General features: G+C 42.1%; 1 protein-coding gene across 2 annotated transcripts in view; it reads right to left on the bottom strand.

Annotated features, from left to right (window-relative positions):
• Window positions 1-19605, bottom strand: part of KIAA1671 (KIAA1671 ortholog) — a 156025-nt gene that overhangs the window by 120953 nt on the left and 15467 nt on the right. For both annotated transcript variants that reach the window (XM_050924024.1, XM_050924025.1), the window contains exons 2-3: window positions 3038-3181; window positions 689-2477 (exon numbers count right to left, since the gene is read on the bottom strand). In XM_050924024.1, coding sequence (XP_050779981.1) covers window positions 689-2424 — 1736 coding nt within the window. In that variant the 5' untranslated portion in view covers window positions 2425-2477; window positions 3038-3181. The remainder of the gene's footprint in view (window positions 1-688; window positions 2478-3037; window positions 3182-19605) is intronic.

Here is a 19605-nt window from a genome sequence, read left to right as displayed (position 1 = left end):
AACTTCCACTTCTTAGAGGATTGCCTGACCTGATGTAAAGAGGCATGCAACAAAGAAGTAGGCCTCATCAGTAAGAAGAAAGGTACCCGGATTCATCAAAATAAAGTCTATGCCAAACTGGGATTGCTATGTCCTTCTAAAACTCTAAACCCCTGTTTCCTTTACGATTATTATTATTTTTATTATTTCAAATAGTATTCTACACCACAGATCTCTGCAGTGTCCACCTGCTCTAAACAGGCAAAACATCAGTTGGAGGGCATTTAAGCCCTGCCCTGCTAGTAACAGGTCTCAGCTGCTTCCCCGCTTCCTCCAGAAAAAGATGCAGAATCACGGATCTATGAACCTTGATATGAAGGTGAAATAAAATTCCAATCTAGCGCAAAACTTGACAGTATATAGAGTCACTGAGGCGACACTGATAAAGGTCTACCCTAATTTGTGCCAAATGCAAAAAATTATTTATTTTATTTTCAAAATACTTCTAAAAGAAAATAGTAAGACTAACACAATGGAAGTGAAAAGAGCTCAATAAACAAAAGAAAACTCAGGTTATATTTTGAATCTTTGGAAACAAAAATTATGTTTGAAGATTACAAGTGAGGAACTGTGATATCTGCCTTGTTTTATTTGTACTAACTGAAAACTTGAAAAGAGTAAAGTATTAAACGTCTCTTCTGTAACTTACTTCTTTGTTAAGTCTGCAGAAAGTGGTCGTGACTTGAGTGATCTGCGTAGGCTTCCTGGCTTAACATCTGTATTTTCTGTTGTCAGTTCTCTGATTCTCTGTTGGATGTTCACATTTCTGTTTTCCCTCTCAGTGACTGCCGGGAGAGGCTCGGTATCTGTTGGAGTAGTGCTGCTTTCTGAGCCAGCAAACAAACAAATGTGTTTTTTAACGCTTCCCCTCAAGGTCTTGTTTTCTTTTTTTGAGGAATCTGTAGAGTTTTCACTGGCTAAAACTCTGGAAGTTTCCTTTTGATCTAGTATTTCCATCTCTTTAATTGTGTTGCTTTTGTTATTAGCCATCTCCTTGTTTTTTTCTGATCCATCTAAGTTAGTTACAGTGTCCATTTTTTTCTCATTTTGTTCATCTTTAGATTTCTGTTTAGGTTCCCAAAGGAATTTTTTATCTTTTGCAGAGCTCCGTATCAAGTCTTTCGTATAATTTGGGCTCGATGGGTCTAAATCTTCTGGAAAGACTTTCTGATTTTGCTCACTACATTTGTTTTTAACATCAAGAAAGTCAATGTCCTGATTATTACATTTCAAAGTTGATTTAGGGGGATCACCTTTATTCAAATCTATTTCTTCAGTTTTAGACCTCATTTCAGACTGTTCTTGATAGCCTATGTCAGTGAAGTGAATTACTGGTACATTCTCCTTAATCTCATCAGATGGACACGTTTTCTTGCACAGAGAAAGGTCTTTATTTTCAAATTTGGCCGTTAGATCCATGGACAAAGGCCTTGGTTTTCTAACCCATGATTTCTCTGTAGGAGATTTTTCTTCAGAGACTTCCAGATTGCTACGCTTTTGATCTTTTAATGATTCCAGAAAAACAGCAGATACAGGTCTCTGTTTTAGCTTTCGTTGCACTTCAGTTAATAAGCCAACTTCGCTGTTGGTATATTTTGCAACATCGTTGGTTCTCTCATCTATTGGATCTTCACATGTGTGTTTTTTTTCATCAGATTGGTGAGGATTCCAAGAGACTGGTTTGGGCTCTGATGAAAAAGATATTTGCCTATGCAGACCACCTTCAGGTTTTCTGGAAGTCACTGATGGCTGAGATATCATCTCAGGCTTTGCATTACCTTGCCACTCTTTTGTCTGTATAGTGCCAAGTGTTCTGTGCTCATCAGATATTTTACCTTGTGCTAAATTTACCTTGGATTTCTCAGTGCTAGCTGTTTCAAAAAGAATCACAGTATTTCTACTGGGACTGGAATAAAAGGCCACACTTGTGACTAATTCATTGTTGCCTTTACTTTCATTTTCAATTAGTTTTTGATCAACTAATAGAGGGACATCTCCACTTGACACCTTAGCAGATGTCATGTCTTCAGTAGGCTGTCCATGCACAGAGAACTTGGGCACAAAGTTACTTGTTTTGAGAGCAGTAACAGGAGGTTTCACATTCGCAAAAGTATCTGAAGGTTTCTCCTTAGAAAATGGCTTTGGAGAAAGCCTTGGTCTTGATCTGGGAGTAGGCATAGTTGCTGGTCTCCAAGTGCTCCCAAATTTGTTTTTTTCTTCAAGAATTATTGGTGTCGAAAGATTAGAAGGTTGACCAGCCTTATTATTTGCATCCAAAAGAGGCTTGATGTATGTGCGTTGTGTTTTATCCTCTCTTGTAATTTCATTTAAGTCAGGTATTGTTAAGGATGCTAGAGCAGAGTTGATCTCTACTCTTGTTGCCATAGCTATAGCTAAACATCCAACAGAACTGGAAAAATCCAATTAGGAAGAACAAGCTATAAAAAAAGCAAATGTAAGCATTAATATATGCAGTCAGCATGGACAGCAAAGTAGAAATTCACTCAAATTCTAATTCAGAATTATAAATAGAATAATAATTTTAAATAGAATTTTAAATTTTAAATATTAAATATGTTAGAATTTTAAATTTTAATTTCTAAATATTTGGGCACTTCAGTTATCTAGTTTACAGTATGCATCATACATCAAATGAACTGCTTTCAGACAGTAGGGAGAATGTAATGTAACTGATATCCTAAAAATCAGAGAACATAGTGCCAATCCTAATAGGGCAGCCAGACAGCACTATTAACATCAGGAAACTTGATTGAAAAGGAACTGCATTCCAATATCACAGCCTCAACCCTTATTTTCTTAAGTCTTCTGATAGGTTAGCATGGAAATGAATATTTAACATAAAGAAAAGATAGCGAGCACAAGAGTGAACAGAGTCTTAAAATTTTATTTGGCTGTTACTAGTTAAGAGAACTAACAATTAAAATATATGAAGTAAATGTTTTCTACATCAAAGCCCGCAAGTTTTGATAGCACTTACCCTAGTTTGCATTGTCTGCTTATAGATATGTAACTGAAGAAGCATGTAAACTGAAATACTTTTCATTCTGAAGAGTAGTTTCCTTAGCTCTCATGAAGTACATGGACATATATAATCACTTCAGTGATCTGTACTACACCTGACCTGTGAATAAACAGAGGACATTCAGAATCTAGTGTGGCAGAGTATATATTGTACAAGCATATATACTGTACATTCAGGGCAGGTCTACACTACACAGTTAGGTTCATGTAAGGCAACTTACATCGACTTAATTATGTCAGTGTCTACACTACAGCCTTCCTCCAGTTGATGTACGGCCTGCTCTACATTGGGGAGAGGGGGGCGAATCGATCTAAGTTATGCAACTTCAGCTACATGAATAATGTACCTGAAGTCGACGTACCCATATCTACTTACTGTGGTATCTTCACTGTGGTAAGTGCTCTCCTATTGACTCCACCTGTGCCTCTTCCCCCGGTGGAGTACCGGAGTCAACAGGAGAGCACTTGGCAGTCATAGATCATAGATTATTATTAGGATTGGAAGGGACCTCAGGAGATCATCTAGTCCAACCCCCTGCTCAAAGCAGGACCAGTCCCCAAATGGCCCCCTCCAGGATTGAACTCACAACCCTGGGTTTAGCAGGCCAATGCTCAAACCACTAAGCTGTCCCTCCCCCAAAGACTAGATGTGATAAATCGACCCCCACTGGATCGTTGCCTATCGATCCAGCAGGTAATGTAGACAAGCCTTAAGTGCCCTACTACATCAATATATAACTAACTCCACCTCCAAGAGCGGCATAAGGCTTGTGTCGGTGTAGTTAGGGGGGGAAGTGTCTACGTAGACACTGTGTTACTTAAATCCTGTCTTGTCACTTTAATGGCAGGCTCCTGCCCTGAAATTGACAAGAGAACTGGGAAGCCAAGCCCAGCTGCACCCCCCTCTCCTGGACAGCTGAGCAGCTGGACCCTCCTCCTGGCTAGGAGCTGGGGCAAGACGCCCAGGAAAGAAGCCTGGCCAGCAGGACCCCGCTCCCAGCTGGAAGCCAGGGTGAGAAGCCCAGATGGTCCCTCCACCCCACCCCACCTTCTCTCCTGGGAGCCAGGCAGCCTTGTCAATTTAACTGCTCAGGGAGCCATGAAATTGACAAGGCTGACTGGTTTCCATTGGGGAACGGGGAGGCAAGAAGCCTCGAGCAGCTTCCCCCCAATTTCCGGTCGGAAACAGGGAGACGAGAAGCCCAGGGCAGCTTCCCCACATCCTGATGGGTAATGGGGAGTAGAGGGAGGAGGAACCTGTGGTGCAGCCAGTCTCCTGGTAGGGAGCTGCCAGCAGAGCTGAGACACCACGCTCTCAGCTTCCCACACTGCCCCTCTTGGTCAGTGGAAGCGCTCCTGGTGAGGACATGCACTTCCAACCAAAGTAGGGTATTGTGGACATGCACCATCAGTAATTACTGCAGTGGCTGTAAGTCAGCTAATGTAGGTCAACTTACAGTTCTAGCGTAGACATACCCTCAGTCAAAAACTTCAGCTTTCCAATTTAACAAGCTGACTTCTGGTTAAATACACAAGACTCAATTTTCCAATTTATTTAAAATAATTCATTGATTTCAATAACTGAAGATGAAAATTACAGTAGAACGTAAAAAGCAAGAATATTTTATTTTATCATCAATATTTTAAAGCTTTAAGTATATGAAACAAAGAGAACAAATAGAAATAATGTGGTGACCACATAAGGATGGATGTTGGGTTAAAGCTAGACCACGACCCAATTCTAATGAGTGTTTGCAGATTCTCACTGTTGTTTGTTTTCTCAACCTTGGATTCAATATTGGGCTTTGCACTCATCTCAATTATAGCCATTTACTTTCTATTATAAATCTCATTTCTGTGACAAAAGCGAGCGCTCTTCCTCAAAAGGCAAATTTTTATCAAAATGTGACTTTACTATAACTAAAGCCCAGATTACTCTAAAAAACGCTATCAACCTATCTACATTGCTCAGGGCTGTGAAAAATTTTGCTCCCCGAGAGCCATAGTTATGGTTGCCAACCCTCCCAGATTGGCTAGGAGTCTCCCAGAATCAGCCTCAATCTCTCGGTAGCTATTGAAAACCATCCAGGAGATTTTAATAGGCCAAAGTCCGGTTGCTGGTGCAGCAGGGCTAAGGCAGGCTCCCTCCCTGCCCCAGCTCTGCACGGCTCCAGGAAGGAACCAGCATATCTGGCAGCAGCTCCTAGGTGCAGGGGCGGCCAGGGGGTCTCTGTGCACTACCCCTTCCCCGAATGCTGACTCTGCTGCTTGCCTTGGCCAGGAATGGCGGCCAATAAGAGCTGCGGGGGCGGTGCCTGCAGGTGGGAGTGGCATGCAGCACCATATGTCTGCCCCCGAGCCTAGAAGCCTGACATGCTGGTCGCTTCTGGGAGTCACCTGATATAAGCCCGCACCTCTCACCCCCTCCCACACCCCAACCTCCTTCCCCAGCCCTGAGCCCCCTCCTGCACCCCAATTCCCTGCCCTAGCCCTGAGCCCCTTCCTGCACCCAAAATCCCTCCCAGAGCCCACACCCTGCACTCCCTCCTGCACCCTAACCCCCTGCCCCAGGCTCAGCCTGAAGCCTCCTCCTACACGTCAAACTCCTCAGCCCCACCCCCCAGCCCAGAGCCCACACCCCAACTCCCTGCCCCAGCCCAGTGAAAGTGAGTGAGGGTGGGGGACAGCGAGCCCCCACCATGGACCCAGCTAGGTGGATGGAAGAGGTGGATTAACTACATCATTGTAAAACCCCTTCCATCAACAAAGGGAGCATCTAAGCTCCAAGCACTACAGAGGCGTAGCTGCAGCATTGCAGCTCTGCTGCTGTAGTGCTTGTGGTGTAGACATAGCCTAACCAGTGATTCCCAAACTTCTTTCCCCAGGATCCCTTTGACACCTTACTAAGTGTGCTGGACCCTTTCATTTCCAGCACTACCAGAACACCCCCACCCCTGCCAGCGTGGGGATGTCCCTGCAGCACGACCTCTCTCACACAATGTATGGAGCATGCCATTCTGAGAGAAAAATGGCAACCCCCATCCGGCAAAAGTGCCAAAATGCCATCTGGTGTGTTCCGGCCCTGGCTCTAGGGTCAGACCCTGCATAACCCATGGAGGGAGCACAGACTGGGAGCCACTGGCTTGAGTATTATTTCCAAGTTATCTCTTAACAAAGCAACTCTACAGCTAGCAAAGCGGACACACATAGCCATCAGCAGTAAATGGGAATGTTTTTAGTAGCACCATGTAACCTATACATTTTCTATTTATATTAAAGACATTTTAAGCTGTGTATTTAAACATACTTAGCAGATCAAAGCCTGCAGGTTCATATTTAGTCACTGCAAAATTCTATGTTCCTCTTAAGACCATCAAATGCTGCCTCTTCAGAAGGTGTCTGCAAAGTGACTCTTGCCAGCTGCACAAAGTGGCATCAGTGAAGTCATCTCTATGTCTCTCTTTCGTCAACAGTCAGACAGTATCTATAGCAAAGGTGTCAGTCAGCAACACATTTTGTATATTTTTGTGACCCATGTGGTATTTTTAGATTCTGCAGAATGCAATGCTTTTTTTGGCAAAGCAACTCTTGAAAATGTTGTGTAAGCAAAATGAGTAACAAAAGAAGTGTAACTAAAAAACATTGCCTTCCTGAGTCTGCAGACAATTTGAAACCATGACAGAGAGCTGTGAACTCTTCTACCCACATTAACTTCATTTGAGTGTTAACTCAAAAATCCAGTAACAACACTTGAAATGACAGCATTAGACATTTCATCACGCACCAGTACAGTGGATGAAGGGGGACAAGGATGGAGTTGCTGCAGTGGATAAAGTGCCGAAGGAACTAAAGAGGACACATGCAAACAGACAGGGACAAGAAGAAAAGCAAGGTTGTGAAGGAAAGGAAACATAGGGCTGAAATAACACTGGTCCTAATGGAGAAAACATTTTCTCACTGTGTAATGCTGAATATGTCAAAGTACAGAACATGTAATAAATAATGACAGCTTAAAGTTTAGCTAGTACATCAAGTCCATATTCTACCCTTGATCTGTAGCAATCCTTCACATTGATATCAGTGAGATTCTGAGATAATCTCCTCCTCTAAGAACTTGATCTCTCTCGTATAAAATGACAGCACATTCAGCCATGACTTGATAAGTTTCATCCCGAGCACTTGATAAAAGAACCAAGATAACACCTCTAAGTAGGGCACATAGAAAGGAAAAAAAGTATAGAGAACTAGGAAATAAAATATATCCAGTTTTAAATTGTGTCTCAAAAATCCAATTGTATCTATATCCAGCACTTCCTACTATTCCAAACATGTCTTCAGCTCTCAGCCAAGTTAGTTTACTCCGATAACTTTGGCAGTTTGTTTCCTATTCCAACCAGCTTGTCTATGCCACTTTTTACTGATCCAGACTAACACGGCTACCCCCTCTGATACTTGTGTATGAGGAAATTCTGCCTAAATACAATACTATGCTATGCTAGTCCCTTCCTCAAGATGAGTCCATGACCTCTTGCTTTCAAAATAGTAACTATCTCAAGCAGCTTATCAGAATCAGTCTGTTCCTTTCAGGATCTTACAGATCTCAGTGAAATCATCCGTGTTCTTTTTTCTAACAAACACAGTCCAAGTCTGACCAATATGTCTCCAACATGTAAATATTGAAAAAATTATGTGAAGACCAACAGAATTATTTAAAGTTAATTTAGTGGTAATAATTTCCTAAATAAGGGTGAACTTGAAAAAGAATATTCCAAGTATGACATTAAAAGGTCTTTTTACAGTGCTCTCTCTCAATTTGATAGTTTGATGTATGCTGAATTGCATATATAATACACTGGGTATTTTATTTGGGAGTGAAGGTGGTTACCGCTTCTTAAAAGGACTAGTACTTTATCCTCACCAGAACACATGGAGAGGTGGACTGGAAGGGAACACACATGCAGAACATAGTGCTCATGATTGTTGTTTAGGTCTAGTTCCTGGCCAACATTCTTACACTGTGATTTCGCTCCTCTGATTATTTTTGTTCCCTTTATGCTGAAGAACATGATCTTTGTGTAAGCCAATAAACCTCATCTAGCCAAGTCAATTTCCAAGGCTTGACATTCTTATTACTCAGATGGGATACTTGGCTTAGTACAAAACATTTTTAGAAAAAATGAGAAACAGCTGCTGAAAAAGGCACCTATGCTTAGAAGCAACATGATCAACAGCTGTTTATCAGGCATGTGATTTTTTTAAATAAAAACTGCTATATATGTAAACAGAAGTTTATTTCTTAATTTTGAAATATCTTACTTGGTTCGCAAGGTTTTATTGCCCTCCATGAACTATACAGCTCTCCACAAGCTATCTAGCTCAGTGATGAGCAACCTGCAGCTCATCAAGGTAATCCACTGGTGGGCCACCAGAGTATTTGTTTACACTTGCACAACTGCCCGCAGCTCCCAGTGGCCGCAGTTTGCCGTTCCCAGACAACGGGAGCTGCAGGAAGCAGGAAACTTTTACAGAATATTTACCCTCCACTTCCACGTTCAAGTTCCTGCTTCTTTTTCTGGTGACTTTTTAATCCCCTTGTCACAACTATCAAGCACCAGTCCAAAGCAAACACAAAGCCAGGAAATGCAAACTGTTACCACTGAACACACGAGAAACTGAAGTCTGAATCCTGGCAAAGTTCAGATTATAAACTGTTTTATGATGCACAAATTAAAATGCAACCAAACAATTAACCTGCAACTGTAATAAATCTAGCTCTTAGATGATTTAATGTACAGTGTGTAAGAGGCTTTCATATTAGTAACTTATCTTCAAAAATGCACTTTAGCATAGCTTATTAGAAATAAAAATACAGTTATTCTCTCACAACAGCAGTTTTGGCAACCTGTGTACTGGCACACTACAAGCTCTGCCTTTGGGCCATATCAAGGCCTTGCACCACAGGAAGTATTATGAGGAAAGTGCATTCGGCATGCCATATATTATCCATTCTTCACACATAACTCTCATTTACGTTAGTGGGAACGCTGTGCCCAGCTGGTGGGCAATAGGAACATAAGACTACACAAGAATTTTTCCATCATGAATGATATGGTTATTGCCAGCTGCCTGCCTTATTTCTGAATAAGTAGGCACTTAATACGAGGAATACTAAGCAGCATAAGGTTTATTCTGCCTCTGCATTTCAGGGCAGATATAAGTCCTGCTTATTTTTGTAAGGATCTGATGTGGAAAGAGTGATCAAATAACAATCCCAGGGAAAGGAGGTCACTCCTATAATAGAAAATATTTCAAAATGAAAAGGGACAAAAGTAAAAAGCTTCTCAGAACTGAGTAACCATTAAAGCTAATCTGATGAAAACAAACGTAACAAATGAGCAAAGACAAAACATGAAATAGATTTTTTTCATTATTTCTATGAAAGATTTGTACCATTAAATACACATTAATCTTAAGCATTCTTCAAGTAGCAGTTGTTTTCTTTTTCATGCACTTTAAAGACAGCAAATGCTAAAAATATTGTCTCCAGGATCTCATTCTATTTAGGCAACTCATCCTTTTACTGCTTTCTACATCACTTCCTGCAAATTGCTGATGGGTTCTGGTCAGTTTATTCTCATTTAGCCCAATCGCCATAGATGTGTGAAAGACACAAAAGACAGATCAATCTAAGAATGTGTGGACAGTTTTAAAGCCATAAATGTGAACCTATTACAACATGTGACCTAAATTATTAGTGCAATCAGACAAAATAAACATTCCACAAATTAAGTTAAATCAGGCAATTCAAATGAAGTCAGTAAACATATAAATTATTTTCTACTTAGTTTTGAGCCTGAATCATGTTGTTATTACATTATTCATTCACCGAAATAGGATACATCAGTTATACTAAAATTGGCATTATCAGCTGTTCTGATCTCTCCCCTGGTAAGAATTGGGCTAATTAAGTAACTCTTGCACTGGCCTTAATTTTAAAACATTTCCAAAAATCTTTACCTACAAAGTAGTAGCACCTAGTAATGAGCTCACGAATAAATAAAATCTGGATTGTCCCAAAGGCAGATGTATAGCAACACCACCAAGTTCAATATAACCACACATATAAAAATATAATAACTGGTTGTTATAAAAAAGAGTCACATTTCAAATCCCACAAAACACTGGCAGCCAGCTAAATATTGTTTGCTAATAATTTTTCCAAGTATTTCTACAATTTGAAAGCTTCAGTTTTCTTCTATTTTTGTCACATGTCCACGTGGAACTTGCCAGCAATAAAAGGGCGGGGTACAGTTTTACAAGGATGAACTACTCCACCCTCAGGTTTCCCCTCACTGGAAAACAAGATTATTGTCTTGTTAAACAGCATGCCAGTTCTATTAATAGTAGCTTTTACAAGCACTTGTAAATCTGTCCCTGCTACTGCCTGTGCAAATTTATAACTATCACTCAGATATTCACATTTTGTGTGTGTGTATGTTCCACTAGACCTATCGTTATGAAACTAGAGTCTTACCCAAATAAACCCTCACACTTTACATATTAATACCCAGGATATTAATCATTTAAATTTTCTAATCCACAGTTATAAAGGTAAAATAGCTAAATAGGTAACATTAAAACTACAAAGCACTACAGCTAAGCAACATTAAATGCCCAACTTAGACCCAGAAATGCAACAACATTTAAAATTAAGTATGATATTCCATTTTAAATACACAGGTTGTGCAGCACATCTGATCAAGCCTGTAAAATTAATCACAATCTGGAGACCACTATGCTACACCAGGCTTATCACAGCTACTAAATATTTGTTGAAGAAAACATTTGTAGTTAATTTAAAGGAAAAACACTAAACTTCAGAACAAACTCTTTCCTTCAAATATGCAGTAATGGTGTAGCCATGTTGGTCTCAGGATATTAGATAGACAAGGTGGGGGAGATAATATCTTTTACTGGACCAACAGAGAGAGAGGGAGAGAGAGAGACAGAGAGACAGAGAGAGAGAGAAGTTTTTCTTTCCTTAAAAGGCATATATGAGCCAAACAGGTAATTAAACAATACATACTTTAGACAGCTTGTAAAAGGGCATCCACAAATCAAGAGAGTTAAGAGACAAAAAAGATTAGAAAGTTGGGGGAAATCATTTATGAAATAATACAAAAAAAATGCAAGTGTCTCCTCCCACTGTATCTGTCTGTCCCACGTAGATTTCACCATCAATGCTGACGTTCCATTTATAAAAATCATCCCAACAGATTTAATTTTACAAATCTCCATTATTTAGTTTCACTTCTATTTCTTATTTCCCATAATCCTTCAATTAGTTTATACAGGTTTTACTATATCACTATTTGTCTCCTTTTTGAGTTGCATAATTCCAGCTGCTGCCTTGTATTATACTTTCAGTTTACAGTGTGTCTTTTTTGTCAGGGTTTGTTGTTGTTGAACAGAAAACTCCCCCCACCCCGTCCTAACTAGTTTAAAGCCTGCCTAACAAGACCTCCCAGTCTTAAAATGAAGAATCTGGTACTCTTCCTAAATGAGCAGATTAACATCTCCAATACCCAGCAAAGGTATTACATAGTGTTCTATGAAACCAAAGTCCTATCCCCTATACAACCAGCACATCAATTTGTTGCTCTCTAACATCGGTCATCTCCAGTCTTCAATCTTGCTTGGCAATGAAAAGATCTCTGAAAAGATCACTCATGTTTAGAGATTCTTTAGAGATCCTTGAAATCATCCTACAGAAACTGCCTTTACTAATCTAGTTTATTCCTGCACAAACAATTGGAATATAATCTCAACTGTAAATCCTGAGTTTTCTACTCCTGTCACACATCCTACCCGAGCATCCAGGAGACAGCATACCAATCATTACATTCTCCTAGTTAGAGTCACAGATATTTCAGGCCAGATTCTGCACTCATCCATCAAGATTACTTACTTCTCTCTCTATAAAGGCTCCCATTCAGAGCCTGCTTCTTGATCATGATCATTCTTCTGTTCATTTTTAAATCATTCCTGCTCTGTTCTCTTCAAAAGCAAAACACCTGTTGTAGTTAACTAGACTGAAAGGGCACCACAGACATTTTCCCTGTGTTATTATTTGTATTATCATACAGCCTAAGCTCTAGCACTGGCTGACAACCCTATTGTGCCAGGTGCTGTACAAATACAGAAAAAGATGGTCCCTGCCCCAAATCGCTTACAAGTTAAGAATAACAACAAGAGTCAACAGACGTATACAAACAGACCAACAGAGAGTACAAGGAAACCATGAGACAACACTGGTCAGCACGATAGGTAGGGGTGTAAAGCACACCAGCAGCCTAACCATTGTCAAGTTTTTTGTAGCCACCATGGCAAAAGAGAGTTTTGAGGACAGGGTGGAAGGAAGACAATAAGGTATCTTTGGGAATGTTTAGGGAGATTTCCTCCCAAGCATGAGGAGTAGCATGCTACCCTGTCATAGAGGTCATATTCGTCCACCATCTCATTTTCTCCTCCATAATTATTTCATGCATAAACTCAAGTTATGATTTCTGATGGTGCCTTCCTTTAAGCTTCATCTAGTTTGTCTCCTCAAGTTTTTTCCAACTGCTATTTGACTTCCATGGAGCAATTTAGCACAGTATCTGTAGTGGTTTCCATAATCTTCTTTTCTCTTTCTGTGTTTGCTACTTAAAGATTGTTTTAAATAGGAAAATTTTTCTGTGTTTCCCTGAAAATGTCTTTGTACCGTAAGGTCCACAGATCAGTTATAATACATACACTAGCCTGTTTGCAGCATGGAGGCAGAACCAGACCTGCAATGTCACAGGCAGGATGAGAATACCCCATCTCCTGACATTCCCTCCAATTGGAACAGCTTCCAGACCCAGGATAATTCCATCCCACTTTCCTACATTACAGATTGTTAACTGTACTTCGAGGAAAGAGCACAACTATTTCTCTTACTTCAAAGTATGAGGATAATTTCCTCCTAATGGAATAAACTTGAATCTTTGAATGTCAATTTCCATCTCTATCCTGGATGATCCATTTCTCTTCACGCTTGGCAAGATGTGTGTAGACTTCATTACTTCAAGAATGGAAGTTTTCAGGTTTGCATAGATAATGTTCCTATTTTTCAATGTACTAAGGTCCACAGATTCATTACAATGTGCCTCCAGGTAGGGAAGCAAGTCATCCTTAAATGTGAGCATACAGAATAAGGGACATTATACATCCTCCTTCTTCACCTAAGCGCTGAAGCAAGAAGACTACTTCAGCTGAAAAATGGCTAAAGATTGGATGACCAATATGTACAATTTGGTGAATTTATGCACTGACGGCCACATGGCAGATCTCATTACAGGAGACATGATTTCTCTGTCCTGTGATTGTCAATGCTCCTTAGGACTGAAATGTGATGCACTACCAAAGAAGAATTATTCTTAAATTTTTACTTAGGGAATGAATGCTCAGACAGCTGTGAGGACTACATGTCTGAATTAAGAGTACAATGCTGAGTGTCATCTAAGAAATTTCCAAACTTCATAAACTTGACTGATTTAAGATAGTTATCAGGAAGCTTCAGTGGACAGGAAAAAATGAAGACACCTACCAGAGGAGCTACATCTGGGTAGTGCTGTAAAAACCAAAATAAGGTTCTCAGTCTGTGTTCTATGCTACCCTGGAAAGCTGGAATCAGAGTAGCTGCCCTAGGAATACTTTTAACATTGGGGCTCATACAAAACATCCTTTTCTTGAACCTTCTGAAAACATTATAGCACAGAGATTTGACCACTCTCCTTGGCCATTCTCTTACACCCACACTAGAGCCATCCTGCAGGATTCAAGGCTATGTTCCACTTCTTTAACGTTGCAGTTAAAATATGGACTTTGCTTCAGCCAGTAACTTCTATTTGTTGACTTCTTACTAGGACAATGAGAATGATAATCATCACTTCATCCAAGTATCTATTTTCAATTTGTCTCATGCTAGATGGAGAATTGGTTTTCCGCAATAACAGACCACCTCTGTAAGGTAGGCACATTGAAAGGACCATGTCAATCAGGCCTGAGAACCACAGCCTCTTCAGCCAGACAGACATCAGCAGTATCACTGGCACTCTTTCCTTCCTGCTCTGTATTATTCCTGAGAAGAGGTGGAAAAAGTGGGAAGGCAAATCAAAATCTCGTCCATCTTTGCAAGAGAGCATCCATCACCTCATATCCAGAGACCTGATGACATATGGAGAGGCCAAAGGTGCTTTGTTGTTTCCAGATGCAAAGAGGTGGATCCCCAGCCCACCAAACTGATTTACCATGAATGAAGATACTTCTTTTCATTCTGCTTAATCCAATTTCTGTCTGGTGTTTATCATACCCTGGAAGGGCAGCGAGTATAGAAATAGGAAACTTTTCTCTACCCAGGAATGGACACGCTGATTTTCTCTGTGGGACCAGGCTGAGAGTGTCCTTCCTAGGTTTGTTTTGAAAATACCATAAGACACTTTGACTGTCAGGGTGGAGATGGAGGGACAGGGTGAGGCAGCTGCTAACAACAGCCTGGGCGTTAGGGTATGATCACACACAGTGGCATCAAGGGACAAAAACCCAATACTTCCCTCATCTTTTATGTATGGGAAGGAAATGCCCAATTCTCTATTATGATATCTCCTCAGGGAACACGAGAAGGGGCAATAGCTAGAGCTTGTCCAGGGCAATTCTCAAGCAGTTTCATAGCACTCAGTACTCTGCCTGGAAGAATCTACCCTCTGGTTTGGCTATGGAAGCAGGAGGAGGGAGCTTGGGCTCCTCGGCTACAGGGCTCCCATCAGGACTCAGAGACAAGGACACTGCAGCTAGAGCGCAGGGGCCAGAGCTTCCGGGAGCCCAGGCAGAGCTGGAGCCAGGTAGCATGGCTGACCTACAGCAGAGTTCCCAGCGGGAGCAGCAGCTGGGCACAGGCAGCAGGAGGCAGGGACAGTATATGCTCTGGGGCGAGTCAACCCTAGCTGCCCTGGGCCTCTCCCAGCTCCCATCTTCCTTCCAGCTCCCTCCACCCAAGCAGCACTAGAGAGGCTCCTGTCTCTTGCAGTTACTCCCCCTTCCTCTCTCCACCCTAAGGGGCTAAAAACACTGATTACACAAATGAGCATGGGAAACACACTGCTCGTTCAGATAATCAGGATTTTCAGTTAGCTGAAATTCCGATAAACAGACTTCAATGGTATTTAATTTAGAAACCTTTAATTTAAAAACACTGAAGCTAGACTTTGTGGATACATTTCAACTTACAGTTGTACACTTTTACGCAGGTGCTTAATCAGATCGGATGCTGATGCAACACAAAGCGATCAATGTCCTTTCGTTAGATAGCAAACACCTGAAGATCCCTTTGGCCCTACAGAGTGCCTTTTGGCTGACCAAGATTTGAGCATTGCCTTATCCAGCCCTCAAGAAAATACCGCTGCCACACAGTACACAAGCAGGTTTCTTACTGCTGAACGTTCTTCCACATCTGTCGGAAATCAATCCTAAATGCTCCCAGTCTGGAACAGAGGGTCAAACAAAATCTGCAAGCGCAGCAGAAGCAAAGGGAAGAGCAACTCAGGTAAGTGCAACAACAGCATTAGCATAGTGCTCACCACACACAAGCCTATTTCCCTGACATTCTTGTAAAGGTATCATTCAGACAAAGCCAAGCAGCATTTGCAAAGCTGGCCTGTCATTGACAGAACCATGTTCCCTCCTGTGTTGAAACGTGTGGTTTGGGGAGGCTGAAGAAGAGCGTTAGGGCAAGAAAAACGTCCACTGCCCAGTCAAGTTTAGTGTGAATAAGTCAGTTGGGTGCAAAACCTGTTCCACAACCTTTGGTGCATAAAGATCACTTTTCTCCTAAGCAAAATTCCATTTAGAAGCGTAACAACCACACTGCAGTTCTACTATAATCAGATAAATTCATTTAAACTCCTGTCACTTACATGCTGCGAATGCTGAGGAGTGGGCAGCAACCTTTAAAAACAACGAACATGCATCTTGTTATTAATCTGTTAAGCCTCTTAAATTATATACATTTAATATTAAGCTAAGTATTCTATGACTCCACCCAACCTCCAAAGTCAAACAAACATTCTGCGTGTGTAATATGGTAAAATAAAAATGTGTGTGTGTTATATCATCATCAGTTTACATACAAGGCATTAAATATGTCTATTATTCTTTGTGGTGACTGTTGCTATCAGGATGAATGTAATATGCAAGGAAAGATTCATATATATATCAGTGTGTGTGCTGCAAGAAGAGGATGGTATCAGTGAATGTATCTCAAATAGAATGCTAATAGAAACCTACGGCAAGACTCCATTTATATTAAATATCCAACAAGGATTAACACGATCCAGGTTCTGTCATTTGACAGCACATAAAACTGGCATTTCTTGTAAAATCCACCAGGAAAAGAGCAAGCCATCTGGGCTGTAGACAGAGCATGAAAGGCAATTATAAAACAAAATCTGTGTCCGTTTTGTTCCATGAAGAAATGTGAAGGTTCCCATGAAAATCAAATTTAGCTACATTAGCCAAAAGTTCAGACCACGTGTAAAATGTATTACAGATTGGCAGCTGCAAATGCATTTATTAAGAATGAGACAGCCGTGTCCTTCTAAAGACTTGTTTTGTTGACTTAGGGCTAGTCTACACTTGTAATGTTAAAGCGCTGCTGCGGCCGCGCTTTAACGTGGGTCGTGTGGTCACAGCAGAGCGCTGGGAGAGAGGGCTCCCAGTGCTCTAAAAAAACCCACCTCCACGAGGGGCAAAGCTCCCAGCGGTGGTGCACTGTCTACCCTGAGCAAGAAAGCTGCAGCACTGTGAAGTGCCAGTGTAGACAAGCCCTTAGTGTGAGGCATACAAACATCCCTCCTAAATTTTGCCCCAATTTATGCCCCCCCATTGAAAGTTATTAACACTAAAAACTGACTTGTAAAAATACCTATAGAGACTTTATTCCCAGTCAAAGTTTGAACTTATTACCACTACTAGAAAGATGATTAACAAAAAACTTGAAGACACTAAACACACAGTGGCATTTAAATTCCTGAGAACTGAATAAGTTTATATTTTCAGATTTGCATCTCATGATGGAATGAAGCAATTATCTACAAAAACAGAAATAGATTGTGGATCTGAATACAAACCAAGACCCCTTGTTGAAATGCACAGAAGCAAACAATTGATCAACACTGGGACTAGAAAAGCAGCCATTGTGAAAAAGAAATCACACAAGAAGAGTTTCCTTTGTGTGCAGCAGCAGCTTTGCTTGCATCAATGAAAGTACAATTAATGTGTTAAATGCTGCAGCACACTCAAATGTTCATATATTTTTGATGTGTCTTGCCAAAACAGTGGCAAGTCTTCATCCTCAGCAGCTAGGAGGTTTTTATATTAGAAAGCTATTTCTAGATAACATTTCCATGATAGATGTAAAACTGTCAAGATATTTAAAAAGCAACAGTTTCTTTTTAAGTTCATACCTAAACAGATAATAAACAGGATAATGCATTAAGATTGGCCATTCACCTCTCATGTAGCCTATCCGGATCTAGGGATTGCAGCATATGTGGTTGTGACGTTATTGATATAAACTGGGACCATACAGAACATGGGTTGCAACTAAGGTCCTGTAGTGGCACCAAATCCTATGTAAAGGGGGTCATATAAAGTGTCTAAGGCCTTGTCTACACTACAGAGTTGCAGCGCTGGTGAGGGGGTTACAGCGCTGCAACTTAGGATGTGTACACACTTGCACAGCACGGCCAGCGCTGCAACTCCCTGTTTGCAGCGCTGGCCGTACACCCGGTCGAGCCTCGGGTGTAGAGGATCCAGCGCTGGATCACCAGCGCTGGTCAGCAAGTGTAGACACTCACCAGCGTTTTTATTGACCTCCGTGGCATAAGCAGGTATCCCAGCATACCTTAGAGGCCTCTCTGGTAATCATGCAAACTCCACTGCCCTGGGCTCACCTGACCCCTCCTTTAAATGCCCCGGGAATTTTAAAAATCCCCTTCCTGTTTGCTCAGCCAGGTGTGGAGTGCAATTAATCAATCACTCAGCGACCATGCCTCCACGCACCAAACGAGCCCCAGCATGGACCAAGGCAGAGCTGCAGGACCTCATTAGTGTTTGGGGAGAGGAGGCTGTGCAAGCACAGCTGCGCTCCAGAAGGAGAAATTATGATACCTATGGGCAGATATCGCAGTCCTTGATGAGAAGGGGCCATGAACGGGACGCGTTGCAGTGCAGGGTCAAAATTAAAGAGCTGAGGAGTGCTTACTGCAAAGCCCGTGAGGGAAATCGCCGCTCAGGAACTGCCCCCACGACCTGCCGTTTTTACAAGGAGCTGGATGCCATACTTGGGTGTGACCCCACTGCCAATCCTAGGAGCACGATGGAGAGTTCAGAGCAGGGAGAAGTGGGGGAGGGTGTAGAGGAAGCCGACAGTGAGGCTACTGGCGTGGAGGGAGACACCCCGGAGTCCCAGTACACATGCAGCCAGGAGCTCTTCTCAAGCCCAGAGGAGGCTAGCCAGTCGCAGCAGCTGGAAGTTGATGGTGAGGAAGAAGCTGAGGATCGTGCTCGGGGTAAGTAGATGTTTATGTTTTGGGAGAGGAGGATTTTGGTTATGGCTGCCTGCATGCATGCCTAAAAGTGGAATAGCCCATTGATTTGCTCTATCACGTCTCTGTAATCTGCCTCGGTAATCTCTTGAAATGTTGCTGCAAGAGCGTTTGCAATTTGCTTTCTCAAATTGATCGGGAGAGCCACCGTGGTCCCTGTCCCGGTCATGCTAACTCGTCCGATCCACTGTGCAGCGAGGGGTGGGGGGACCATGGCTGCACACAGGCAAGCTGCATAGTGGCCAGGGCAGTATCCACATTCCTGTAGAAGACCCTCCCTCTCTTCCCAGGTAACACGCAGCAGTGATATGTCTGGCAGTAGGAAACCCTGTTGAGAGTTTAGGGATAATTGAGTGCAGGGCGCCAGGTTCGCGTTTCCCCAGCCCATGGCGCTCTGTTTTTAACCCCCCACCTCCCAGCACGTAGGCAGCCACGCGGTGCGCTCCTGTGTTCCCCACCCCCCCTCCAAGCAGGCATCCAGCACCGCGGTGTGCTCCGGTGTTCCCCACCCCCCCTCCAAGCAGGCATCCAGCACCACGTTGCTTCCCCCCCCCCACCAGCAGGATAGCGTGAACGCGGACCAAAGAACACCCCCGCCCCCCAAGCAGCTAGCTCTCCACCTTCCTGTTCACTACTGTCCCCTCTTCAGGACACCAGCTACCTCCTGTACCCATTGCTGATAAACCCCAGTCACCCACTGGTCAATTCCCATTCCCAAGGGGAAATCGGGGCAAAACCACTCACCCCATTGCTCGCCATGACTTAGCTTGCCTGCCCTCTCTGTGTTATGTGAGGTATGTGAGAAGGATGCTACCAAAAGTCTAAAAAGTCCTTCAAC

This window comes from Gopherus flavomarginatus, chromosome 15 (genome assembly GCF_025201925.1).
Source record: "Gopherus flavomarginatus isolate rGopFla2 chromosome 15, rGopFla2.mat.asm, whole genome shotgun sequence".
NCBI classification, from domain to species: domain Eukaryota; kingdom Metazoa; phylum Chordata; order Testudines; family Testudinidae; genus Gopherus; species Gopherus flavomarginatus.
This window is presented reverse-complemented; position numbering and strand designations above follow the sequence as displayed.